The 27261-nt window shown below is 46.2% G+C and overlaps 2 protein-coding genes and 1 long non-coding RNA gene across 7 annotated transcripts in view; 1 reads left to right on the top strand and 2 right to left on the bottom strand.

Annotated features, from left to right (window-relative positions):
* Positions 1-7260, bottom strand: part of LOC309643835 — a 72775-nt gene extending 65515 nt beyond the window's left edge. Inside the window, exon 1 of one of the 2 annotated variants that reach the window (XR_014254085.1) lies at positions 7119-7260. This is a non-coding gene — a long non-coding RNA (uncharacterized lncRNA). The remainder of the gene's footprint in view (positions 1-7118) is intronic. The other variant, XR_014254086.1, reaches the window with a different exon arrangement.
* MAT2A (methionine adenosyltransferase 2A) lies at positions 7085-17182 on the top strand. 2 transcript variants are annotated; one of them, XM_082426859.1, is made up of 9 exons: positions 7085-7219; positions 9452-9529; positions 9625-9747; positions 10019-10131; positions 10219-10362; positions 10542-10760; positions 10975-11157; positions 11310-11443; positions 17044-17182. In XM_082426859.1, exons 1-9 carry the CDS (start codon positions 7129-7131, stop codon positions 17045-17047), a joined length of 1089 nt encoding a protein of 362 aa, XP_082282985.1. In that variant the 5' UTR covers positions 7085-7128; the 3' UTR covers positions 17048-17182. The 2 variants fall into 2 exon arrangements, with proteins under 2 accessions (XP_082282985.1, XP_082282984.1); XM_082426858.1 differs by lacking the exon at positions 17044-17182 and adding an exon at positions 12115-13745.
* On the bottom strand, positions 15098-27057 carry GGCX (gamma-glutamyl carboxylase). Of its 3 annotated transcripts, none has more exons than XM_082426788.1 (15): positions 26900-27057; positions 26336-26506; positions 25044-25202; positions 24576-24741; positions 22826-22904; positions 22287-22393; positions 21253-21416; positions 20638-20903; positions 20359-20490; positions 19818-19969; positions 19211-19380; positions 18865-18995; positions 18100-18247; positions 17726-17921; positions 15098-17290 (listed from the first exon to the last, which is right to left on the bottom strand). In XM_082426788.1, the coding sequence occupies exons 1-15, from the start codon at positions 26940-26942 to the stop codon at positions 17098-17100; spliced, it is 2277 nt and encodes a 758-aa protein (XP_082282914.1). In that variant the 5' UTR covers positions 26943-27057; the 3' UTR covers positions 15098-17097. The 3 variants fall into 3 exon arrangements, with proteins under 3 accessions (XP_082282914.1, XP_082282915.1, XP_082282916.1); XM_082426789.1 differs by lacking the exon at positions 26900-27057 and adding an exon at positions 26700-26835; XM_082426790.1 differs by lacking the exons at positions 15098-17290; positions 17726-17921; positions 18100-18247; positions 18865-18995; positions 19818-19969 and having other exon boundaries at positions 19237-19380.
* Between the last annotated feature and the right edge of the window lie 204 nt (positions 27058-27261).

The raw sequence follows: 27261 nt of genomic DNA, 5'->3' as shown, positions 1-27261 counted from the left end.
AGTCCACACACAGGGGCCTTACACCCTGCAGGGCTGTGGGCTTCATCAGGGAAGACTTTTAGGGACTTACAAGTTTATCCCAATCCTCAGAGAATGAAAGCAAGGCTGCCTTCCAGACAGGGCACAATTTGGACCCTGACTTTTGAACTGCAGCGTTAACCATAGCCTTGCAATGTTTCCAATAGCTTAGTGGTTCTCACCTGCGGAGCCCATTTCCAGTTGTCATAACCTGTGGGGGTGGGTTGCTACTGGCATCTAGTGGGTAGAGGCCAGGGATACTGCTACACGTCCTATAGTGCACAGAATAGTTCCCTACAACAAAAAATTATCCAGCACAAAATGTCACTGCCACCAAGGTTGGAGAAACCCTGCAAAATATCTGATTAATAGCATCTACACACTATTTTGGACTGGAGAGTTATTACAGTATTGATATTTCACATGTTACCTGGACTTGGCTCACATGAAGTTTCTGCTTTTGCAATCACGTTTACATAAACTTAGAGAAATCTATTTCTTTCTTTTCTTTTTTTTAATTGAAGTATAGTTGATTTACAATGTTGTGGAGAAATCTATTTCTAAACAATCTGAGGATGAATTATTGGCATATTCTTTCTTCTCAAATGGATCTAGGTAGATGTTCTTCAAATTTCTGTGGCTTTTTAACTCCAAAAATAATTTTAAAAAATTATATGCTATAAGCATATTTTTAAGTAGACATCTAAAGTTTTTCACCATTAAGAAATAGTTGAAAGGTTGTATCTTTCAACATATTGTAAATATTGGCGTTTAAAATACAATAAGCCGTCACTCTTAAATAGATCCAATGGAATCTAAATATCATAGAGTTAATACCCACTAGCATTCAGTTAAAAATAATGAACAATATGGAACTCTCTGGCCGTCCAGTGGTTAGGACTCTGTACTTTCACTGCTGAGGGCCTGGGTTCGATCCCTGGTCAGGGAACTAAGATCCCACAAGCTGTGTGGTGTGGCCAAAAAAATAAATAAATAAAAATAAACATAATGAACAATAAATAAATAAAAATTAAAAGTACATGAACAGGGTTTCCCTGGTGGCGCAGTGGTTAAGAATCCACCTGCCAATGCACAGGACATGGGTTCGAGCCCTGGTCCGGGAAGATCCCACATGCCTTGGAGCAGCTAAGCCCGTGCACCACAACTACTGAGCCTGCACTCTAGAGCCCGCAAGCCACAACTACTGAGCCCGCGTGCTGCAATTACTGAAGCCTGTGTGCCTAGAGCTCGTGCTCTGCAACAAGAGAAGCCACCGCAATGAGAAGCCCGCGCACCGCAACAAAGAGTAGCCCTCGCTCGCCTCAACTAGAGAGAAAGCCTGCGCGCAGCAACGAAGACCCAACACAGCCAAAAATAAATAAATAAAATAAATAAATTTATTTAAAAAAAACAAGGTACATGAAGAAATTCTCCTTTAATAGTGCAAAAATTTGTATTATTCCTTTTTCTCTGTGAACTCCAATCTACTTCCCCAGCAGAATTTTATACTAGTGTAATAATATATTTCATGTTTTATCTTGAAAGTCTTTTATTGATCACCCTATCACCTATTCTGTACCAAAATATGCATATAAATTGAAATATATATATCAGAAAATGTTTATTATAACTATAAGTATCTAAGAGTTAGCAAAATTTCCTTTGGCTTGACTTACTAATAATCAGTAAACGACTGATCAAAATAAATATATTCTAATTTTTTATAATTATCAATCAAAAAAGGAAAAACATATAAACACACATGTGTGTATGTATACTAGTTTAAAATCCATGAAAGAATATTACTTGTTTCTAGAAAGAGACAGGGTTCATTACTGATCTATTTTTCATTTTTATAGGTATAAGCACTGAGCAACCTTGTTTATATAAATAAGTAAATAGTTAGGGAAGAGATTTTGTTAGGGCAATTTTACTAAATGTCTTTAACTCTTTCTGAGTTAAATGCCCCCAAAACAACAAACAATCAAAAGCCACATAAGGATCAATCATCAGAAAAACGAAAGCTCCACTAAAGGCCAAACTAATGGGGGAGCTAGAGACAGAGCTTCCTGTTATTTAGATTCCTCCTTCTACCCTCCCCTCCTCCACACGTCTTGTTTTTCCCAAACTCACTATACAAATGAATTAATTCATGTCCCAATCAATGAGGTTAAGTATCTTTTCGTATGTTTGCATTTCCTCCTGGGTGAATTACTCACTTATACTTTTTCCTAGTTTTCATGGGCTGTTTGTCATTTTCCTATCAATTGGTAGTAAGCCTTAGTCTGTCATATGCATTGCAAATGTTTTCTTCTATTGTTTGTCTTTGGATTTTACTTGCACAGTAATTTTTCATTTTTATGTACTTAAGTCTATCAGTCTTCTCCTTTGTGGCTTCTAGATATTCTCGTACCCTTCTCATACTTCTCACGTGAAGTTTTGACAGCCATTTGGAAAGTAATTGGCTGTAACTACTAACGTAAAAATGTACATGTCCTTTGTCTCAGCAATCCCACTTTGAGACATCTCTTCCACAAAAATAAAAACACTGCTTCACAAAAGTATACGTACAAAGATGTTACCTTCATCAGCATTGCGTGTACGGCAAAAATGAGAAACAACTTGAATATCAACCATTAAGGCAACAGTTGAATGAACTGTATGGTGGAGTCACAATATAGTATGTTTTACTGTTATTAAAAATAATGATTTTGCACAACATTGTGAATGTTCTTAATGCCACAGAACTGTATATTTTAAAATGGTAAATGTTTATTTTACCAGAAATTTTTAAAAAGAGAAAAAAAAATAGAATGATTTCTATCTCTATATAGTGTCCTGGAGAAATGGCCATGAAAATTGTTAAGAGAAAAATCCATGTTTCAGGTAAACGTATGTGTGTGTGCGCGCGTGCGTGTGCATGTTTATAGAAAAAGGTACGGAAGGGTACAAACCAAATTTTATGGTTAATTACCTCAGGGAGTGTGAAGTATCTATCCTATGACTTGTAGCAAGGAACGTGAATTTAGAGCTCAGATCCAAGCTCAAGCCCACTACTGATTTGGTGTGTGACCTGGGAGAATTACATGTTAGTTTCTTCATGTATAAAATAGGACGAGAAATAATATATGCCTCACTGGAATTGTTGTGAGGCATAGATATTAGAAAAGTGCCTGTCACGATAAATTATAGATGTCGTCATCATTATATTATTGTCTCCTTCAGTGTCTTCTTCATTGTACCCTATGCATTCTTCCATCCCTCTCTACCTACTGGAATTGTTAAAAGATCTGATTGTCAGGAGAGAAAAACAGAGAAACAAAAACAGATTACAAGAAGCCTAACACTGAGGGGATTCACATAGTACTTGTTTCAGAACCCACTAGAGCTAGTTTGCTTCTGAGGCCATGTCTGAGCTATGGCCCTAAAGAACTGGCACAATTTTGGAGACGTCTGGCCTAGATTTCTTTCTCCTTGGCCTGTCATCACATAGAAGGTAGTCTGGAAAGCTTAGGAGCTCTCTTCTCAACATCTCCACACCTTCACTATTGCTTTTTGATATACCTAGTGTCATCTCCCTCTGTTTTCCTGCCAAATCAACAGCTTCTTGCACTGCAAATGCTTTCTCTTACTTACTGGTACTCTCTCCTTGACTGGCAGACGGATAAGACCTGGAGTCATCATATTTGCTGAGTCTCACACACCAGTTTATCCAATACCAACCTTGCCTCTTTCATGGAACTACTGCCATGTTAACGTTCTTTGGGTTGAGATCTGGAGGCTTTAGGCGATTCGATTTTTTCTATGTGTTTTGCAACATTTCACATTCAACAAATCTCATTCATGTTAAATATGAAATAAACCAGTAACTCCTCCTAGTTTATTTCAGCCTTAGGGCACTAATGTATGGAATCAGATATCTCATTCCTCTCAGAACAGGATGAAGATGAGCTTCCCTGTTAGTAAAGAGCTCTGAGGGTTATAAATTATAACGCTGGTGACTAAAACAAAGTGGTGGCTCTTTTCATTGATTTCACATGATCCCCAGGGTTTCTCATTTCTCCACTTCTTTGTGCCATCCCTTATATTTACTCATCCTTTCCTTGTGTCTCTTTCCCTTTCTCCCTCTCTTCTCTCTCCCTCTCCTCCAACAAACATTCTTAAGCACCTTCTGTGTGTCAGGCTCTCAGCAACAAAGCCTGAGCAAAACGGACCACCTTCTTATTGTCATGGAGCTTACAAATCTAATTGGGAGTTGAGACATTCATCAAATAATCACCAAATCTGTATTTCATAGAGCACTGAGTGCCATGTAGGAAAACACAGGACCCTGTGAGAAATCTGTGTAGGTGAAGATTTCATCCAGAAAGAGGCAGCTGAAGGCTACATCCAGGAAGTGGCAGCCGAGCTGGGTGGGAAGGATGGGGAGGAATTAGCCGGGCATCTCCCCTCATTTAGAGCTATGGGTGGGCAGAGACCAGGACTGTCATGGCACCAATACTGGGTCTGCTTGACAGAAATGCTTGTAAATATTTGTGGGAGGAAGGGACAATGTGAAAAATATAAATCAATGAAAATGTGCTTTGCTTTGTTTTTAGCGTAATCAATTAAGAAATTTAACTGTTCATAGTTAAAAGAATGCAAAGTAGAAGACAAAAAGGAGAAAGCGGCACAAGCTGAGGTTAAAGAAGTAGCAGCCAAATCACACTGAGGCCTTTAAGGGTATGTAGGGATTTTGGTCTTTATTCTAACGGCAATTGGAAGCCACTCAAGGGTTATTTTTTACAGCTAACTATTATGTGCTAGATACTGTGCTAAGGACTTTGCTTGCATGATTTTGTTTAATCCTTGATGCAATCCTATGAGAGTATGATTATTACCCCAATTTTACAGACTGAGGACCCTGAGGTGTAGAGAGGGTTAGTTGTTTGCTCAACACTGTTAATAAGTGGCAGAGGCTTGACTCCAAAACCCCTACCCTTAACCATTAAGTTACATACGCTAAGAACAAGAATGAGTAGGTAAGCAAGTATGAACAGCTGATTCTAATCTCCTTGGCAGGAACAACCCCACTGTGGAGTTGTTAGCATAGGGGTATCAGGGTTTAATGACCTAATCATAGAATTTAATCTCCTTGTTCTGACTCCATATTAATCAAATAACTTTATATTCTAGCTTCCCCTATAGATTTTTCTGCTGGAAGATAATGCACTGAGCAGCCTACACATGCAATTTGTTTCAGTTGGGAATTTTATTACACATTGTAAGTTAACAAATTGGCATTCTGCTTAAAAAAAAAAAAAGGTGAACTACTCTAAAACAAACAAGAAATGATGAACGTCTTACACAGTTATTTTCCATTAAGTTAGTTTGAAAAACAGAAACAAATATAAACATCTATATTGTCTCTTTTGTGATTTTGCCTTTTCTTGTTCCCTGCTTTGAAGGACCATGGATGTGGTCATAAAGTCTAGAGATGGGCCCTTTTTTAATGTTCTTTGTCAAAGCCCCAAGCACAGCCCAAGTGCTTCCATTGTGTCCCAATCAGCAAACTCACCTTTCCTCCCGCAAGCCGCGGAGAGGATTGCTCTTCCGAATTTACCTAATTCTCTGAGCGGTAAGCAGCTGGAGGCTGCTGCGAGGGGTCTCATTCATCTCCCCAGGGTAACGTGCATCCTATCCTAGGAGCAGGCGGTCTCCTAATAACATCATTAAACCCGAAGTTCATGCGCTCGGGGCCACCGCGACAGCAGCAGCCCCCCGCCCCGGCCCTGCACCAAGTCCGAAGCCCCTGTGCGGGACGGAAGTGACACCGGCCCACCCGCCACTTGTGGGCTCCTTCCAAACGGAGAGCCATGAAATCGGTCCCCGACTCCCGGCTCCTCGTTGGATCAAGTTTGGTTTTGTTCTTTTCCCTCCTCTCCCTATAATTCCTTTAAATGGGCAAAACTGGCACAAACGCAGGTGGACATTTTAAAGTGAAAGCTTCAGGAAACGGACCATCACCTTGTCAAGAGATCTGCTGAATCACATACAAGGGCGTAAACGGGGCTCCCCCCACCCCAATATTCAACAGTCTCTTGAACAGAAGACTGAAATCATACTCTAAACATCGACTTTTTTCCTCCTCCAAGACAGTAAAGTCAGCAAGTGCAAGGTGAGCCTCGTGAGCAGCCTCCTTTCTTGGAGAAAAGGCTGGAGCCAAGGGGCCGAGCGCGGCCTCCACCGTAGGGTCCACAAAGAGTAAGGGCCTCTCTCAGAAACTGTAGCGCTGGGGGCGGAAGGGGGACGGCAATCGTTGAAATCGATGACAGAACTCTCTTTATTCCTCTTTTCGGCCATTTTCACCACAGAACCATTAACCAAGAAATTGCCAGCAACTAGACGGCCCCCCGCAGGACTGCCAGCCGCCGGCAGCGCTCAGGACGAGGATGCACAAGGCCGTGCGAAGGATCGTACGCTGACCAGCCAAGATGGCCACTTTCACGTGGCTGTGGGCCACTGGCTCCCTGTCACCCGGGCATCCCCAGGCAGGGCAGCCGGAAAGACCCTCGGGGAGAGCCAGAGGATAAAACCCCCGACGATTCCCGCGGCCCCCGCTGGGGGACGCGACCTAGCGGCCAGGTAGCCCGGCCAACGGTCGGAAGGGAGGTGCCATGTCACAGTACAGGGGAGCAGGCCCATAAAGCCCTTGTCTCTCTTCCTCCCACGTCGAACACGGAAGCATACAACGACCCAGTATATTGCCTTTCCCCTCACCCCTTGTTATTAGTGCTTAAGATGGCGAATATTCGCGAGAGGGGCGCGTTACCTCCGCTCCCTTCCCCCTGCCTGGCAGAGTGGTTCGGTCCGAGCTCCCCTCGGTGCACCGCCCCTTCCCCTCCCCCGTCCCCGCGCGAGTGGCGCATTGGCGCGCGGCACCGAGGGGCGGGGCCCGGGCCGGGCGCGCGCGAGCGCCGTGTATAAATAGTAGGCCGCGCTGCCCGCCGCCTCGTTTGCTCCGCGCCGCCCGCTCGAGCTGACGAGAACGCGGTCTTTTGCTCGCGCGTTTCGCACTTGTCGGCTCGCCGCTTTTTCTCCTCAACGCCACTTTCACTCACCGCCACCACCATGAACGGGCAGCTCAACGGCTTCCACGACGCGTTCATCGAGGAGGGCACGTTCCTCTTCACCTCCGAGTCTGTGGGGGAAGGCCACCCAGGTGAGGTGACGGGGCCTGGAGCGAAGCGAGGGGCGGGGCGCGGGGTCGGGACTGGCCGGTAGGATCCGCCGGCCGCGGTGCCCACGGCGGTGGCCCTCTCCCGGCTGCTGGTGGAAAGAGCGGCGGCCGCGCGCCTTCCTCGTGGCGCCGCCGCTGCCGGGCGCGTGGCCGCCGCCCCCCCCTTCCTCTCTTCTCCCCTCCCATCCGGCCGCGCGCCCCGGCATGCGGAAGATTCCAGAAAACGAGAAGGGCGGGGGCCGTGGCCGCTCGTGTTCTAGCCGGGGAGGGCACTATTTCCTTCTCCCCGCCTTGCGGCCCGAGCCACCTCGAGTGGGCGGCCCGCCTCGCGTGCTCGCGTCCGGCCCGCGAGAGCGCGCGCCCCGCATTGCAGCCTCAACCACGTGTTTGCCGCATGTGGCTTCTGGGCGAGGGAGCCGGCTGGTTTGCAGAGCGTGGCCCGGACTACCGGGCCTCCGCGCTTCCCGTTAATTCTTTGGCTACACTGAAGAATACGACATGCCCTTAGCCGGTATATGGCCTCGCGTCAAGGTGACATCCTCCAACTAAATATAGTGCTTGTCGGAGGAGGCATTCCTTATTTGGATCGTGCGTGAAAAGGATAGGAAGCATGAATTAAGTGTATGGCGCCATTGCGTTGGGGCTGACTGTTAGGCAAGGTTTTACTCCATATATCCTCCTCCGGGCTTTGTCCACCGGTCCGCCATTATGGCGATCAATTTACACGTGAACGAATGAAGCTATTTCAAGGAACTTTCGATCCCAGCCTGAAAACCTCACCTAGTGAAGATCGTTATTCTACTAGACGGGTCCAGCCCTTTCTTGGGATGACCACAATGACAGATTCCTCGTCTGTTGGCTTAAGGATCCATTTCTCTCTAGCAAGCTTACTGTGCCTATGATGCAATCCCACGAGCAACCTAGTGGTAGAGGAGAGGACAAACCCCGAGATCCTGATAAGTGAAGGTCAGGTGTGGTGTGGGTGGTTTTGTTTGTTTTCCCCCAGCGCTGAGAACTGCACTGTGTATTTGAACCACCTTTTATTAACTTAAAGCCGCAGGCATTTGTAAATGTTTAGATTGTCCTGGGCCTCTGACTGGATTGTGGTACACATTTTGCTTAATTTTTTTTTGGCTGGTTATAGAAAATTTAGGAAAGTGATATTCGGGGTTTTTTTCTGTTCTCCTGATTTTTAATAGAGGGCAGTACAGTGAGGGGGAGATCAGCAAGGATTCAGAATACATTTGGGGATTTTCCAGTCTGTTCGGCTCTTGTTCCTGGACTACTCTTAACACAAAATCCAGATGGTTGCCGTTTTATTCCCTTTGTTCGTGAAGTGTCGTTGCTTTCATCATTTAACTCTGACATTATTTCTCACTGCCCTGATTGGTGTTCCTTAGAATCAGGGAGAAATTGATAAACGGTCCACCTTTCTGGTTGGTTAGATTTATAATGAAAATTTTAAATTCGGGGGATAAAATGTAAGTACCATTGTCTTTGAAAATTAATGCTGTGAAGGTAAATGTTCCTTGCTTTGCTTTTGGATGGAAGATAAAACACTTTCTACTTACTTCCATTTAATCAATCTCCGTTATGTGGCTATCCTGTTTAACAATAGAAATTGTTTTTGCCTGGGAACTTAATTTTTCAAAATGTCTGAAATACTTTAAAGATGGGACTGAAGTCCTTGTAAAGGTGTAAAGTGCATATACTGCAATGAGCTTAAATGTATTAAACATGCTGGGTGTTCTGCTGGCTTATCTGAATTGGTGATCTGTGGTACATCTATATGAAGACCAAGGTGTCAAGTTAGGAAACATGTAGCACTATATCCAGCATTTATTCTTCAGGGAAATGGTTTCCACGAAAGCAGTATAGCAGTTAAGATCTCCATACTTGGAATGTCGCTGAAAATGTACACTTGAAAATGGTTAAATTCGTAAATTTTATGCTATATAGGTTTTGCCACAATTTTGGTGGGGGGAGGGTGCCCTGCCAAGCGGCCTTCAAGATCTTAGTTCCCTGACCAAGGATTGAACCCATGCCCCCTGCAGTGGAAGCACGAAGTCCACTGGACTGCCAGGGAATTCCCGCCACAGTTTTTTTAAAAGAAAACACAAAGATCTTCACAGCTGTAGTTATAGGGGAAGGGGGCATGACATACATGACATTATCAGTAAATTGATTAAGCCAGGAATTTTTTTTTCCCCCCAGATAAGATTTGTGACCAGATTAGTGATGCTGTTCTTGATGCCCACCTTCAGCAGGACCCTGATGCCAAAGTAGCTTGTGGTAGGTTCAGAACACTGCTTTATCACCTGATGAAAAGGTAGCATGAAAATTACTTCATAAAAGTGATGTTTGAGTGTGAACCTTTCTTTTACTAGAAACTGTTGCTAAAACTGGAATGATCCTTCTTGCTGGGGAAATTACGTCCAGAGCTGCTGTTGACTACCAGAAAGTGGTTCGTGAAACCATTAAACACATTGGATATGATGATTCTTCCAAAGGTGTGTTTTAATGAGTGGGCTGTCTAACCTCATTTTTCCAGGTATTTTTTTCAGTCCTCTCTAGCTGTATCTTCTAGAGTGTTCCTGGGAGTATTTAATTCCACTTGTATATTTTTAGTCTTTTTGTTCCAGCCCTATTCTTTGAAAGGACTAAGTTTTAGGTATATTTGATTTCTCTAGCAGCATTTAGAATTCCAGGTAATTGTCGTAAATACAAAGTATTGCTATGGCCCTTTAAAAACAAACCAAAAAAACATCGTTTTGTTTATAGGGTTTGACTACAAGACTTGTAACGTGCTAGTGGCCTTGGAGCAACAGTCACCAGATATTGCTCAAGGTGTTCATCTTGATCGGAATGAGGAAGACATTGGTGCAGGAGACCAGGTATTTTGGTAGACATCTATTTGCATCTCTTCTAACATTAAATTCTAAAGCTTGGATTGATTGCATTGGTAACTTTTCCTTTTTTAGGGTTTGATGTTTGGTTATGCCACTGATGAAACAGAGGAATGTATGCCTTTAACCATTGTCTTAGCACACAAGCTCAATGCCAAACTGGCTGAACTACGCCGGAATGGCACTTTGCCTTGGTTACGCCCAGATTCTAAAACTCAAGTAAGTGACGAGTATCAAAACTACACACATTACATTGGCACAGGACTTCAGTAAGGTGTTTTGATTAAAGCTAAGAGAAGAATATGGTTTGTTCTCTGTATTGTAATGTAGAGTAGAGAATCAGGAACAAAGCTATTGTTTAATAGACTGATGTTCTGATGATCTGTTTCGCTTTCAAGGTGACTGTGCAGTACATGCAGGACCGAGGTGCTGTGCTTCCCATCAGAGTCCACACAATTGTTATATCTGTTCAGCATGATGAAGAAGTTTGTCTTGATGAGATGAGGGATGCCCTAAAGGAGAAAGTCATCAAAGCCGTTGTACCTGCAAAGTATCTTGATGAGGATACAATCTATCATCTACAGCCAAGTGGCAGATTTGTTATTGGTGGGCCTCAGGTAAGGTCTTACAATGTCAATTCAGTTGCTTTTTTGGATCTTCTGTTACTTGCAAAAATTTGGCTACTTCCACCTTTTTCCTAGGTTTTTTGAAGCCTGCGTGTGCCTCTTCTGAGGATATTTGCCAAGTGATATTGAATAACCATTTAACAAGCCTGATCTAGAACCACTGGAAAGGATGAGGCATAAAGTAACTTAAGTCCTATAATTTCAGGGTGATGCTGGTTTGACTGGCCGGAAAATCATTGTGGACACTTATGGTGGTTGGGGAGCTCATGGAGGAGGTGCCTTTTCAGGAAAGGATTATACCAAGGTGGACCGTTCAGCTGCTTATGCTGCTCGTTGGGTGGCAAAATCCCTTGTTAAAGGAGGTCTGTGCAGAAGGGTTCTTGTTCAGGTATATACTTCTATATAACTGGGTTGACTAAAAGGCATGTAAGCGGGAGGGCATTTAGCAGTTATCTACTTGTTTTTTTTTTGATACCAGTGTATTACACAAGTATGTGGGTCTTTTGATCACTGACTCTTATGACATTTAAATTCTTTTAGGTCTCTTATGCTATTGGAGTATCTCATCCATTGTCTATCTCCATTTTCCATTATGGCACCTCTCAGAAGAGTGAGAGAGAGCTATTAGAGATTGTGAAGAAGAATTTTGACCTCCGCCCTGGGGTCATTGTCAGGTAAAGATGGTAAAGACTATTGCTAGTGAAAAACATTGAGGGTGTGGGTGTGTATGTATATATACTTGATATATTCAAATCTGAGAAAGTGAAGGTGTGAAGGAAGACTGGAGTGGGGAAACATGGTAATTCCTAGAATGTGTTGATGTCATTTTTAAATTGCCGTCAGTAAAGGCTTAAATTATTAGGAAAACTCTAAAATTACAGTGCTGCATGGCTTAGACTAACCACCCTAGAAAGTCCTCCACATTTGATATAGGCTTTGTGCTCCTGTTACCTAAGGGATGTTTACTTGAAAGAAATTTTAGTACAGATGAATGGGCATGGCTGTTACAAAGAAAATAACCATGGTAGGGTGTGGGCGTGGGACCTCGGTAAGTATTCCATGATTTTAGATGAGCTTTTGGCACTTGAAATGTCTCAGAATAATGACAAGTTTTCATATTTGTTGAGCCAGGGACGGAAAAACAAGAACTATAGTTACTAATAAGGACTGTGCAAGGAGTTTGGACACCAGGGAAGTAACAAACACTTTTGCCACAAACTTCTTTCCTAGCATACCCCAGAGAACTGAACTCATTTGCCAGAAGTCTTGAAAATGAGTCTTGCTGATTGTTTTGCTTTATTTTAATTGAATGCTACATATTAAGTTACGGACTTGTATATTCCAGGGATCTGGATCTGAAGAAGCCAATTTATCAGAGGACTGCAGCCTATGGCCACTTTGGTAGGGACAGCTTCCCATGGGAAGTGCCCAAAAAGCTTAAATATTGAAAGTGTTAGCCTTTTTTCCCCAGACTTGTTGGCGTAGGCTACAGAGAAGCCTTCAAGCTCTGAGGGAAAGGGCCCTTCTTCCTAAATTTTCCTGTCCTCTTTCAGCTCCTGATCAGTTGCAGTCACTCTAGTCAATGACATGAATTTTAGCTTGTGTGGGGGACTGTAAGTTGGGCTTGCTATTCTGTCCCTAGGTGTTCTGTTCACCATTATAATGAATTTAGTGAGCATAGGTGATCCATGTAACTGCCTAGAAACAAACCAACAGCACTGTAGTAAACAATGCTTTGAAATTGAACATTTGTGCCCTATCACCCAACCTTCTAAAGTCCTAATTGCATTGACTTTCCCACCAAATGCTGAAAATGTCCTTGTAATGTGCACGTAAAGTACTTGTAGTTCCATTATAGCCTCTGTCTGGCAATGCCACAGCCCTGTCAGCATGAATTTGTAATGTCTTGAGCTCTATTATGAATGTGAAGCCTTCCCTTATCCTCCCTATAACTTGATCCATTTCTAATTATGTAGCTCTTTGTCAGGGAGTGTTCTCTATCCAATCATTCTTGCATGTAACGCAAGTTCCAGTTGGAGCTCTAGCCTGACATGAGAAAGGAAAAAAAAAAAAGGCAGTTACCATTAAACCATCTCCCTGGTGCTTATGCTCTTAATTGCCATCTCTTAAACAGCACCAAATCAAAATCTCTCCACTTTTCAGCTGTCTTTTGGAGGACGTACGTAATAAGGTTTTTATTTAGTAAATCTATCCTATGCATGGTTTCAGCACTAGCCAAACCACCAACTCCTAGCTCTAGAAAAACAGGCACTTGGCACCCTTGTGATGTCATACAAAGAAGTCACAGGGCTGTACCTGAGGGTCTGTAGGTTGCACACTTTGGTACCAGATAACTTTTTTTTTTCTTTATAAGAAAGACTGAGCACTCCACACTGCACAATAACTCCTCCCAGGGTTTTAACTTTGTTTTGTTTTCAAAACCAGGTCCAATGAGCTTTCTGAACAGCTGGTGTAGCTACAGAGAAACCAGCTTCCTTCAGAGAGCAGTGCTTTTGGCGGGGAGGAGGAAATCCCTTCATACTTGAACATTTTCTAATTGCTTATTTATTGTATTCTGGGGTATGGCGTAAGTACAGAGAAGCCATCACCTCAGATGGCAGCTTTTAAAAGTTTTTTTTTTTTTTTTTTTCCTCAACACCATGATTCCTTTAACATGTTTCCAGCATTCCCAGGTAGGCCAAGGTGTCCTACAGAAAAACCTTGGGTTAGACCTACAGGGGTTCTGGCTGGTGTTAACAGAAGGGAGGGCAGAGCTGGTGCAGCTGGCCATGGAGAAAGCTGATTTGGCTGGTGTGGTACAGAGAAGCCAGCTTGTTTACATGCTTATTCCATGACTGCTTGCCCTAAGCAGAAAGTGCCTTTCAGCATCTATTTTTGGAGGTTTATTACGTATGTCTGGTTCTCAATTCCAACAGTTTAATGAAGATCTAAATAAAATGCTAGGTTCTACCTTAACCTGTGTCCATTATTCTTTTAAAGTGTTTTGGTATGAATATGAATTGAACATACTTTTTAACTGAGTAATTGTAATCCCACCCATGGTTTAGGGAAATCACTTCAATCCTGACTGCAGGCATTTTAAACGGTTTATAAATCATATCCCTTGCACTAAGAAAGTTCAAGGTTTGATCGCAGTTTGTCCGGCACTGCCTTTTTTGGCCAATGCACTGGGCAAAATTCACAGCTCCTTACTACAGCAGCCAGTTCTATACCATCAGCAGTGTTTTAAATCATCTAAGGTTAAGGGCATAAAAACCATTAACGTGAGTGTAACGTGGAAGGAGTGATAGTGTTCACTCTCGAAAATTTAAACCAATTTTCATCTTTGAAAATGTAGAAACAGTTTAATGCCTTGTTTCCCTTTTATATAAACAGGTATTAAAGGCTGCAAGTTACATGTTTTAAACAGTGGTGAGAGGGACTAGTTTCCAATATATCATATACAATGAATGAGTCAAAATGAAATTTAAACAAGTTTCCAAAGGCTTATTCTAAAATTGTAGGAGGTTCATCAGCCAGAGTTTGGACCATCCCTCCTTGAGCCTAGCAGCCACTTGGCACATGTTCGTACCAGCACCTATGAGATCAAGTGGTTCAAACACTTCACTGTGCTCTGCTGTTGCAGACGTGAGGCCCAAGGAATGCTTATACCTGGTTGCCTGGAGGCTTAGAAGTTTAGAAACATACTTGGGAGGGAAGGCAAGGTTAAATCTTCTGACCTGCCTGCTCTGAAACTTGAGTTCAACTTTGCATGACATTGAAAAACTCCAGAAAAAGTTTCAAGAAGCCTTTAGATGCCACTGCATTGCTATCTAAAGATAAGTTAACCATCTTGACCAAACGGGGGGGATGAGGATGAGTATGTGCCTGTATGCTTGTGAAGTAACACCAGAGAGAGAACTGCTTTGAGGTTCGGTTCAATATTTATTTACTAGGATGACCCCTGCTCTCAAGGAGCTGGCAGACTAAAGAGAGTGACCTTCAAGGTGTCTTGTCCTCTGCCTAGCCCCGGGGTGGAGGTGGGGATTAACCAGCTGAGGGAGGACAGTAGAAGCAAAGGCATGGAACAGCAAGGGGTGAAGGTGATTACAGCTGAGAATCAAAAGCATAAAGTGTTCATGGAAGGAAATGTCCTATTTCATGTTTAAGTTGAAAATCATACTTTACAGAGTTTCAAGGGGGATGACACTGGTCAGGGACAGAAGATCTAAATGCTCGGGGTAGGATGCAAAGCCTTCTGGCGAAAGGGACATTAATTACCAGGGCCTGAATACTCCTGAAACCTGAATAACCCAGATTTTCACCAGTGAACAGCTTTTCTTAACCAGTATTAGACTAGCACCTTTCTTCATCCCACCCCAACATTTTCATTTGGAAAATGAGACAGGTTGGAGGAAAGCAGCATCCTTGCCTGTATTAAGAAAGATAACTTTCTGCAGGAGTTTCCTTCTGAAGTGAAGAAGAGGTTTTTTTTTTAAACCAAGTAAAAAGGAGGGTGTGGGCAGCGGTTGCGGGGAAGGACATGGTGCCAAGGTGTATCGTGTTGCTGAGATCTGCGAAAGGACTGAAAACCAGTGTTTCCCCTACATCGGTGCAAGATGCCCTGTGGCACAGCCATCACTGACCCACAAAATGCCTTGTATGAATCAGAGGGACTTACTTACTCAGGGCCCACTTGGCCTCAGCTGGGTGCCCGTATTCAGGCCCAACCTGCACAACTACATGGCAGCCCTGCTCTGGTCTTCCTAATTGGATTCCAGTATAAAGGCTGAAAGAACAGAGGTGGTAGAGATGAATTCAATAGGTCCAAGAAGTAAGAGGTAGAATTAATGGGACTTGAAATCTTAAGAAATGTGAGGAAAAGGGAAGAGTCAAGGCTGATGACTCACAGATGGCTTGGTTAAAAAAAAAAAAAACAGTTGCCATTCACTAATAAAGGAGACTCAAGTCTGAGTTGGGGATGAACGCAAGTTCTGTTTACGACAGAGTTTGAAAGCTCTGTAGGATATCCAGCTGGAGCTAGCTAGGGCACAGGAAAGAAACCTAAGCAGCAGCATCACTGGAAACCATGGAATAGACATAATCATCCCAAGTGTGTAGTGAAAAGGCAGCTGCCTAGGAAAGAACCCTGAGACTGGGTGGAGTGGAGCATGGGAAGAGAAGAGAAGCCTGAAAACAGATGCGATCCTTTATCAAAGTTACTGGGACTGCCACTTTACTGACGGTCTCTGCCTGAAGACCATGAGCTCCCAAGCAGGGCCTGTTTTTTAGTTTATTTGTCTTTTTCTTTTTAATTACTCTATGCATTCTAACTTCCTAGCCCAGGACCCGGCCTTTGAATTTTCACAGAATTGAGGATCCTCCTGAATCACATCCAAGCTTTCTACATCCAAAGTCTACGAAGTGACTGTAAACATTCCCTAATCCCTCACCACGTTTGGTTAAATCTTACTTTACATCACCTCCTGCTCATTAAAGGCTAGAATAATGCTAAATACTAAGCTTATTTGTAGATAAATACCACTACTAATCACCTAAATTTCGTTATCTGTTTAACCCTGTGATATTCTAACTATGCTCATGACTGCTAGTGAAAAACGTACTGGGTGTATAAATAATAGGAACAAAGAAGGAACCAAAATTGCAGTGAAGAGAAAATTATTCTGTGTGCATTTAAAACCTGATCACCATCCTAATCATACTTTATAGTTGGACAAGTTTTAAGCTACGTTATTTCAGAATTATTGTCAAGGATTCTGAAAATTACAAGCAGCAGGGTGCAGGACCTTAAGTCAAACAGACTTGAGGTTCAAACCATCAGTCCATCCCTTATTAGGTATATGTCTTATGAGCAAATTATATTACCTCTCAGCCTCAGTTTCCCCAACCATAGAATAGGGCTTATGGCCGTTAAGGACTAAATGTAATAATGCTGGCACAGTGCTTCACACAGTGCCTAGCATCTGGCAAGCACTTGAGAACAGCCAGCTATTATTTTCATCATGGAACATTAAATCTCTTTCACCAAGGAGCCAGTCACTTTAAACCTGATCCTTACCCTTTCATCCTAGAAAGACATTTTCACGTTGTTTTTTAACTCCCCAAGCCCCTCAACCTTGGATTGATAAATCTTATCCTTGCTTTACTTCCTTGGTTCCTCTAATCTATCACCTCTGAATTTATCAGAGCTATGGATAAGGAAGAAAAACGTAAAAAAAATCTGAAGTAATTCTTTCAGATGTCCACTGCATAGGTAATGGTCTTGTGACTGGCAGCTCCTACATCTATACCCAACATCTGGCCTCCCTCAGAACTCTGAGTGAACAGGGTCAGCATTTGGCTCAGAAGGATTAGGATTTGAAGAATCTGTGTTTGAAGGACTCGGCTCTCCAACTGGCTCAAAGGGTCGCAAGTTCGCGTAAGTCACCTCTTGGGCCAGCTGCTCCAGGGAAGGGCGGCCTAATACCAGATTTCGAAGTGAGATACAAGTCATCAGAAAGCTGAAAAAGAGGGAAAAAGCCAGCAATCCAAACTCCTGTTTCAACATAGGCATTCCTGCCAAAGCCCTTAGGGGACACCTGGTCCTACCCCCTCACCCAAGCATAAATGAGACTCTCCCCCCAGGCACCCCAACACCCCAGTTGGAAGGGCACCCCACTCCTTATACAGTCTGGTAGAGGACTCCAGGGTGGGGTAGGAATAACCCACAGGGAGGCTGGAGAAAAGCTGAGGCAGAACAAAACAGCGGCCATCAGACACCACTTACTCTCCCATTCAATCAGGGAGAGGAGAATGGAGAGGGCAAAAGGGAGGAATTTAGCACTGGATTGTCCTTTCCTGGGAAACAGTCCCTACTGTTACCCTCAGCAGAGAAAAGTTACTCAGCCTGCAAACATCTCATGGCAAAGACACATACTGTTGTGGGTAAAACTTACCTGCGGCGAAAGACATAGAGCTTTCGCAGCAAAAAGCGGAGGAGTCGCTCGTGGAAAGGGGCATTTCGCCGGCGTTCGATCTCCTGGAGCCTTTGCTGGCGTCTAAGAAAGGTCTGAACCAGCGGTGTTGGCTCAGGGCCCCCTTTGACTTCCCCTTCCAGCAGAGGTTGCAGCTCTGGAGGCAGAGGCTCTGTTTCTGCCCGGAAGAGGGCAAAAAGAGGAATCACTGAGAGAGAGAGAGAGCATTCTCTCTCCTAGAACTCCCCTTTCCCCAGCTAGACGCTTCAAGTTCATTCTTGAATGGCTAGATCCTCACTCACAACCCTGACTTCTTGTAAAGCGGGCTATCTCAGCCCAAATCTTCATATACTCACCACTTCCATTCTCCACCTTCTCCTTCAATTCTTGCAGGTATGCCAGGTCTTGCTCCAGTGCAAGCTCTGTAGTGTTGACATAGATGTACATGTAGCAGGAAGGACTGGGCGACACTGTATACACCTTATGGTACTCACCAGCAGGCAACTGAAAAGAGGGAAGAAACTGATCTCTTTCATCCTCTAGCCTTTCCCTAGCCAGCCTATGGCCTCCCTACACTGTACCCCGCCCCAGACATCTTTTTTCTTGTGGAGTCCAAAGGAACTGACCTCTAGAACCCTGAATGAGGCTATTCACAGCCCCCCCCCCCCCGGGGCCCTTGCTTTTTTGAGCTCCCACTGTGTTATTGTTATGTTGAAGTATTTTGAGTCTGTAATAAATCAACTCTACTCATCTAAACGTTTCTACCATTGTTTTTTTCTGTCGTTGTTTTTGTTTTTTTAATATTTATTTATTTATTTGGCTGCATTGGGTCTTAGTTGCAGCATGCGGGACCTTCATTGCGGCACACAGGCTTCTCTCTAGTTGTGGCACATGGGCTCCAGGGCGCGTGGGCTCAGTAGTTGTGGCACGCGGGCTCTCTAGTTGTGGCGCAGGCTCAGTAGTTGTGGCGCGGGCGGGCTTAGTTGCCCCACAGCATGTAGGATGTTAGTTCCCCAACCAGGGATTGTACCCATGTCCCCTGCATTGGAAGGTGGATTCTTAACCACTGGACCACCAGGGAAGTGGTGGTCCCTCTACCATTGTTAATTCAAGCAAAATACCTGCATTTTTTCTCCCTCCTGAAGAGTCTGGTTCTTCTGTTCTGCCACCAGCTCCACAGTTACCTCCCCCTGCAGCAGCTGGATGCTAGTGTTGCCCAGGTCTTCGCTCACAAAGTTCTCCAGGTGCAGCCCTGCCAGGGGCAAGAGTTCCCCAACCCACCCCATGGTGGAGTGAACTCACCACCAGTCGGAACAGAGAAATCACACCTTCACCGCCACCCCCCACCTCAGGTTTCAAAAACCTTCCTCCCACCAGGAGAGGCCCCTCCCTGCTCCATCACACGCCATATCCCTGGCCAACGAAGCCAGGAGGGAGACAGCAAAGCCTCCTTGCTTTCCTCCGTACCAGGGAAATCTGCGATGAAGACCACTTCGGTGTGGTTGTCCAGGCTGCTCTTGATTTCCTGTAATTTGGTTCTCCAGGGAGACAGGTCCATCAGCAGCGGCTGCAGCCAAGGTGTACGCTGGAAGGGGGACCAGGTAGCCTGCACGATGTCCACACGAGGGTCAAAAATCCTTAGGAAAGAAAACCATGTTCTATGGAGGCCACAGCCATCTATGCACCGGCATTTCCGGTTCTGTTCTTTTCGTCATTGTTCCCAGATAGAGGAAACAGGGTTTTCCAGAAAGAAGAAATGGCCTATGTCAGCATGTTATTGCCAGTTTGGGACAGAGGAGGGGAAAGAGATTCTGGAGCACTGGGAAGAGTGGGAGTTAGTGGCCACCTGAGGAGAGCTGTGATAACAGCTTCTAAAAGAATAAGTGCGTTACCTTTTCTTCAGGGTGATGGTGCCCCCTGCTGGAAGCAATCAGCTATGCCCACAACCAGGTCAACAGGGACATGCACCAGAGGACAGCCTTTCAAGCAAGACAACACTGGGGAGCATGGGCTATTCATCTTGGCAGAAAGAGCTAGACTTCATTTCTCCCCCTTCTCTGCTCCCCTTGCCCACCTCTGCTGGAAGCGGTCATTGATGGAGACCCAAATATCAAAGAAGATCTGGGGCTCAGTGACATTGTACTTGGGAAGCAGGCGGCTCAGGCAAGTGGCATATTGCTTCAGCATGTCCGCATGATCCTTCCAACGCCGGCTCTGTGTGAATACCTGCCCCAAACCCCCACGTTAGTCCCACCTCATTGTTATGGAGCCTCTGGACAGGTCATGCAATGCCAATGGCACAGAGAGACCCCTGCCTGCTGCCAGTTCTGACAGAGAAACAGCAACAACAACAAAACCCAAAAAAACTCGCTGGAAGAATTTTTCATTGCTGGGCTAGTGGTACTCACGTTTCCTAAATCTCATCTCAGTTCAGGGAAGTGAACGACATCACCCTATTTCAACCCCCACCAAAGAAGCGCTCCACGGGGCTCCAGAGAAAGGGCAGAGTGGACCCAAATGTGTTTTATTTCATAATTGTGTTTACGACCAAACCAGACCCCAAAGCTCAAGGGGGCCTCTGAAGGCCAGTAAATCGTCAGCATCAGACATCTCACCCCAGGGTTGAGGTAGCCCAGCTCGCCGGTGCGGCCATCACGGTAGGTGATCTTCACGTGCTGGTGGGAGCGGGAGTGCACCATCATGTCCCAGGAATAGCCGTACAGCCCATTTGTCCAGTTGTTATAGCCCTGAGGAGGCAGGGCAGCGGCAATCAGCTCGACGGTCCTCACACTAACACCATCCTCCGCCAAGAGAGGTCTGCAACACCAGCCCCATTCTCTCCCGCTTGCCGTCGCCTCCACCGCTATCCAAGGTAACCCCCAGCCCACACGTACCTGGGTGAGGAAATGGGAATAGGGCAGGAAGAGCTGCTCCAGGAGGTAGAGCAGGGTGAAGGCGGCGCCCAGCCGATGGCGCAGCCCTGGCTTCTGACCACCTTTGGCCCGGCTCCTCTTATACACGCAGGAAGCACTGGGCTGGGGGGCAGTCCTGAGGGGCAGCAGTTCTTGCAGCCTTTTTGGGCAGTGAGCCACCAGCTTCCGAGGCCACTCGGGAGAGCAGAAGAGAGGGCTGCTGGCCAGCATGACGTAGGGGAACATACCTAGAAAAGCAGGGAGAAAACCAGCACGTCGGGAGTTTGGCCGGAGGAAAACGTGGGTAATCGCCTCAACCCCCTTCCCCTAGGCAGCCTTTCCCAGGTACTCCACTGGTGATGAAAGAAGTCCTCAACTCCAGTCTATCTCTCCCCGGAGAAACTTACTACACAACGTACTAGCTGAGCCCGGAAGCCGCCAGCTGCCTCCCTGTTTGTTTCCATCTCACAGAGACCGCATCTGGCACAGCTTGGCACCCGTCCCTGTCACCACCTCCCACTGCCACACATACCGCTGGCTCGTCCCTCCCCTGCACACCTGTGGTTTCCTATTTCCCACCAGACTACAGGAACTGACCAATGCTGAAGAGCTGGGAATTCATGCAGTGGAAGTAGGACACGAAGAGGAGGCCAATGGACCTTGAGGCGTCAAAGAAGAGCAGGAAACCGGCAGAGAGGTCGAGCAGCAGTCCGCACCAGTGCACCACCAGCAGACTAGTCATCTCCTCAGACAATACAAATCTGTGGACACCGAGGTCAAAGGTCAGGCACCAGCACTCACGGCATACTCACAGCAGATGTACCTCTGCTGTCCTGTCCTTGCTGCAGGATCCACCCCAGCAGGTGCGTGGAAGAACTCCGCACAAAGACATCCTCTGGTAGGGTTTTCCAACCCCTCTTCATTTCCACATACTTTAGGTGGCCATCTTTTTTCAACATACCCTATGTAATAAGCAAGAGTGCATCTCCAAGGGCACAATTTGATTGAGCAGTGTGTGTTGTGGTGAGCAGGTTCTTCGTGGAGGTTATACATGAGAAGAAACTTTAACAGGGGAACGCTTGGCTAACATCAACATGGTGTCAAACTTTAGGAACTGGGAGATGACAGGAAAGAGGGAAAAGAACAAAGTAAAACAAGAGGAAGGAAGAAATGGGAGGAAGAGTGAGGTCAGAGAGGAGCAGCTCTGTTTTGGAAAGAGTTGGCAACAATGGTACTGTCGGCGTAAGGGGCGCCGACCGTCCACCTGCTCCGCACGCCGGCCAAGCGGTCCCGGCGAGAGGCTGGGGTGGCAACCCGAGGACAGAGGCACCACCACAGCAACTGCTGGGGCCACTGCCTCACTCACCAAGCCACCTAGCACCGGCGCTTTCCTTTCCTTGACTGCTTTTCCCTTTGTTTCCGCCCACACTGTAAGTCTCCCAGGGGCAGTGAGGCCTAGGTCTTTTGATACCATTGACTCTGCCTTCCGCTGAACAGGGAGATGAGTGGACAGAGGGAAACACGTGGCAAATTCAGGCAAAGTGGGAAGAGCATCCGTGACCGCAGACCTGAGGGAGGCGAGCCCCCCACTCTGCACCTGGGCCACCTCAGGCCTCTGCCCTGCTGCTCACTTGAAGGGACTGAAGAGCCAGTGCCGGGACAGGTAGTCCATGGAGTAGCCTTCCACCCAGTCTGCATCCAGCTTTTTCACGCCCGCAATGAAGTACACGATGAAGATCTGCAAACACAAGACAAATGTTCAAACAAAGTCAGAACCTTGTCCTCCACAGACAGTCACAAATCAGTTCTGATGCCAGTTCAGGGCCCAAGGGAGACTAGATCCATTCTTCTATTCACTCATCTCACATATTCACTCACCCGACATCCTACAGATGCCAGGCACAGTACTAGGCACCAAGCAAAGTCATAATGTTACTCTTTCCTCATGAGGATTCTAATCCAGCGGGAACAAAGCTCGACTCTTTCTATGACAAGGTGAGAGACCCCAGAGATTAGGGGGTTGGAAACAAGGGGAAAGCCAGCCCAGCTTTCCAGCAAAAGGGGAAAAAGAGAAGATCCAGGGAGGCAGAGCAGAGCGCAGTCTGGCAGTGGGACAGCCGTGCTGACAATGGCTGTTGAGAACACCTCCCCCTCTCCTGAAATCCTGTACCTGGCCACGCAGCACAGCATAGTTCCAAAGGGGCACGTGGGCGTTCCGCTTCCGGGCATTCAGCAGGCCGTCCACAGACCTGCAGCAAGGGGGAGAAGGATGGAGGACAGCCTCTTAGTCCAGTCCCGTTTCTACCTTGGGATTGGTAGAAATGCTTTTTAAATATAATGCCCTCTCTAACCCAGGACGTCTCCCACACCTTCTCTGGTCCTCTGGGCTATTCTGAGGTTCTTTAGAATTATATGAGCATACTGCAACAACGACTATTTTAAGTCATAACAAATATTACTAGTGAGTTATAACAACAAAAAGTTCAGTGTTTACCATTCGTTTAGTTAGGAAATTAGTTTCTCCTACAGAAATAGATTGGGAACAAGACTACAATGCTAGAATATGGCTGAATATGAAAAAGAACGAATTTGAGGCAACATTTGAAAAGCTAAAGGTGTATGAAAATATATATAGTGCATTTAAAAAAAAGTTTCAATTTCCAAGACAAACTGACACTCCATAGACCTGTATGCTAGGATCTAGTGCCAGAGGGTACCTGCTAACAGCTTACCTAGGCTAAGAACTGATAAAACCAGGCTACTAAGATTAGATGTATTCTGGGGAGGCAGAAGCAAAGTAGGTTTTCAAGAAGACGCAGAATGAGCAGAGAAGCCAGGAAAGGGGCAGCTTACACTTGTGGTCAAGAGCATGGGAGTCCGTAGTTAAGGAGACCTGGAGTCTCACTTACGCCTCTTACATGCTATGTGACCCTAGGCAAGTCCTTTACTTCTCTAAGCCTTAGTTTCTTCATCTATAAAATGGGAACAGCACTATGGACCTAATGGGGTTATAATGTGGAAAAATTACAAGTGTTTAGCATAGTGTCTGGCACGTGGAAAGCCTTCAGTAAGTGATGGATATTTTTTCAAACTGTGTAAAAGTCATAAAAATGAGACTTTTCAGGAGTATTCTGTCAAAAGTGCCTCTTTGTGATGACAGCTGGCCACTCTGAATGAATGTGAAGGTTTACAAAAGGGGTATCTGCATGTATGTGTTGATGAATGAAGTTTAATTAATGACTGATAAATCACCAACAAATCCAATGTTTGAGATTTTTTCCCCCTATACTCATGTTACTGACAGCTCATACTCGCTTTTCACTTAATAATGGGAGAATCCTTAAAGCTCATCTACCCTGCCACCCTGTCTCCAAATCCCTTCTCCATCTCCCCTGAGAGATGGTCACCTGAGCCAGAGGTCGAGGAGCATTACCTCCTCCCGGGACAGGACTACTCAGCAGCCCCGGTGGGCCCGCTCCTTCTGACATGACTCTGCCCCACAGCAACTTCTACTCTTGGCTCTAACTCTGCCCCTCTGGGCTCACACAGAGAAAGTCTGCTCCCTCTTCCACATGACCACCCTTGTAGTATCTGAAAACAGCTATGTCTGGCTTTAGTCTTCTCTTCTTCTCTAAGAGGATTACAGGAAGTGGATAGATCAAGGCACCTGGGGAGATAGGGAAAGAGTGAAGGGGTGGGAATGGAGCCATTTTGCTTTTTTGTCACCCCAAGAGCCCCAACCTCACGGACCCTTCCCTCTCCCAAATCCATCCAAATCAAAGTGTCACCCTGTAACCACACTCTGCAACGCATGGCTTAAAATACGTTTGCTGGGACAAATTCTAGGACCTCACCGGGCCCCTATCTCTGGTAACCGTCCTGACGCAGCCAACCCCTCCCTCTTTTCCCCGGACTCATACCAGTAGCGGTTTGCATCCATGAACGTCAGCTGAAAGGCCAACAAACCATACAGATAGGAGTGGTTGTTCCACGAAGTCTTGTCCAGAAGAAACACATACCAGTATGGCAGCAGGAATAACACACAGCTTATCCGGTAGTGCAGGCCCAGCATCATGCCCAGCGCCCCTGGGATTTGTGGGGGAGAGGATTAAGATGTCAGAGGGGCACAACAGGCCCAGCTCCCCTGGGACAGGCTGTGGGTAGGATTAGGAAAGGTTATCAGACATTTTATAACCAGGTGAAAATGAATTTCAATTAAATGTTATTTCAACATTTTAAACAGAGTTACGGGGTCACAGCTCAGATGACACACAGGTCAGCAGGATGAAATTGTAAGTCACAGAGGAAGTGAAATAAGAAACCCAAGACCTTGGTCATTCACCAGCATGCTTTGTATTTCTGGGTTTCTCTCCTACAGTTTCCCTCACCCAGAAACATGATGGTGTAGACCAGATACATCCAGTCAAGTGGCAGTGGCTGCAGGGCGTCAAGCAACGGGAAGCGGCACACCTCCAGCCCATCCAGGTATCTTTGGTCCAGGGAGCTGAGCCCCCGCTCCTGGGGAATGTCCAGCACCATCATCAGCCCTGAGAAGGCAGAGGGGGAGGGGGCCGTTAGGCCTTAGCAAAGGGAGCCGTGGAACACGCTGGAATACAGTCGAGCACACCCAGCTCCAGGGTGAGACTTCTTTCCTAACCCCGGAAAGAATTCATTCAACAATAATCATGGAGTGCCTACTCTGTGCTAGGCATTATGCCAGTTGTGTGATCTCAGACAGCCACTGCACCTCACTGAGCCAATTCCCCATTTGTGAAAGGGGGCTCATAATATTTTGCAGGGTTTCAGAGAAGATTAAATGAAAGAAGTGTACAAAATGCGATCAAAGCTGTTCAGGTTTTGATAGTAATATTTGTAAAGGTCTGCCCTACTGGCTACAGAAAATGCTCTGGGGTGGTGCTCCTCAACCTCTTTTACTTCCTGGCACACCTGGCAGAGCAGGATCTGGCCAGCACACTGGGGTAAACAGAAGGGGCTACTCAGGCCAGGAAGGCATCTCCAGTTAAGGCAAGATTTCTCAACCCCAGGACTATTCAGTTTGGCCTGGTTAATTATTTGCTGGGAGGGCTATCATGTGGTTCATAGGTCATGCAGCAGCATCCCTGGCTTCTGTGTAGATGCCAGTAACCACCTATTCCCCTTCCCTCCCACCCCCAAGAAGTGACAAACACAAATGTCTACAGACATTGCCAAATGTCCCCTGGAGAGCAAAATCACTCCCCGTTGAGAACCACTGGGTTCAGGGGAGTAATATCTCAGCATATCTGTAACCCATTCCAAACATACATGCTGTGGCCTAGGAGTTAGAAAGATTTGGATTAGGGAGTCACAGCCTAAATGTCTGCCCTGTCACCCCTGCCATTTCTCTAAAGTCTAGTCCTTAGCATACTTACTGGGCAACTTCATGCCACAAATAAAATGGGTTCCTGTTCCTCTAACTCTATATTTCCTATAGCCTCAGATCAAAGCATTTCTGGTCTCCAAATCCTAATCGGAGACAAAACTGGGTCACAACGACCTCTTCCAGGATATAAGTAACTTCAGCTCTTAGGAAAAGGAAGGTAAGTCCACTAAGCAAGTAAGTATCCAAGAAATGGACAAGGGACGATTGTCATTTTCCCACCCCCAACCACGCTGGCCCCCTCCCAGAAACTGGACTTACCAAAGAGAAAACGGAAGACTGCCAGGCTTGCAGGATCCGTTGGTCTATTCAGCAGGGTCACCAGCCTCCCCCAGCTGGACACATCTGTCCACTCAAAACCCAAGAGCTTCCCCATTCGGCTGCCCTGACGGCGCCCTGAGGTCTGTCCAGCTTTATCTTTTTGTACTTTATCTGCAACCGATAAATGGAGAAAGTTGTGTGTGCGCGTATGGGAATGGAGATGCTTTAAAATAGGCTCCTCCTCAAATCACAGAAATCACAGGCCCAGGGCTTCTGCCCACCTGGATTCTCCCACTGATCTCTGACTACCCGAAACATCCCTGCAGTGCAGCCCCTCCTCCAGGATCCCCCAATGCCCCAGAACCTTTCTCAGACAGCAGCCCCCTAGCCGCAAAGCGTCCTGAATGTCATCACCACCCCGAAGCCGAAGACTGCAATCTCTCTCTATGGCTCCTTCCCATCGGAGGCTCCCTTCCCCAGGTCCCACAGGGAAGTCCTCCCGTCCCCACCCCTCTGAAACCCGCGCCCCTCTCTATCCACCACAAGGCGGGGCTCTGACCCTACCTGAGTCGGGCGGGGACCGCGCAGACCGAGCAGACACCACCATGGCCTCGGGGAGGTAGCTCGGCCACAGCGACAGCGTCCGAGTAGGTGGCGCCGCGAGGGAAAACTCCCCTAAGTCCCGCCTCCCCGACACATCAGCACCCGCGAGGCCGGCCGGAAAGTGCCGGGACTGTCGTGAAGAGCCCTAGTCGGCCGCTCCGGGCTCCCTGCTTGGCGGCAGAGGGCGGGGCGAAGCGGCCGCGAAGGGGCGTGGTCAGGCCCCGCCCTCCCCGGTGACCGAGGAGGAGCGAAGATGTCACCGGACCTGCCTCTCTTCCGCCGAATGACCAGTCTCTTCCCTGAGGCCTCCCGATCCCTCTCCG

Source organism: Balaenoptera physalus, assembly GCF_965194825.1.
Source record: "Balaenoptera physalus genome assembly, chromosome: 15".
Lineage (NCBI taxonomy): Eukaryota > Metazoa > Chordata > Mammalia > Artiodactyla > Balaenopteridae > Balaenoptera > Balaenoptera physalus.
The sequence above is the reverse complement of the archived record's forward strand: the minus strand, read 5'-3'. Positions and strand labels throughout refer to the sequence as shown.

What these genes read in the sequence shown, in the direction of transcription:
- GGCX (XM_082426788.1), bottom strand. Translation starts at nt 26,942, where the DNA reads ATGGTGGTGTCTGCTCGGTCTGCGCGGTCCCCGCCCGACTCAG. An exon ending in CTACACCATCATGTTTCTGG is followed by an intron (nt 24,742 to 25,043) that starts GTGAGGGAAACT and finishes CACAAATCCCAG; the next exon opens with GGGCGCTGGGCATGATGCTG. An exon ending in ATGCTGTGCTGCGTGGCCAG is followed by an intron (nt 22,394 to 22,825) that starts GTACAGGATTTC and finishes TTGTGTTTGCAG; the next exon opens with ATCTTCATCGTGTACTTCAT.
- MAT2A (XM_082426858.1), top strand. Translation starts at nt 7,129, where the DNA reads ATGAACGGGCAGCTCAACGGCTTCCACGACGCGTTCATCGAGGAGGGC. An exon ending in TGATGCCAAAGTAGCTTGTG is followed by an intron (nt 9,530 to 9,624) that starts GTAGGTTCAGAA and finishes TTCTTTTACTAG; the next exon opens with AAACTGTTGCTAAAACTGGA. An exon ending in ATATGATGATTCTTCCAAAG is followed by an intron (nt 9,748 to 10,018) that starts GTGTGTTTTAAT and finishes TTTTGTTTATAG; the next exon opens with GGTTTGACTACAAGACTTGT.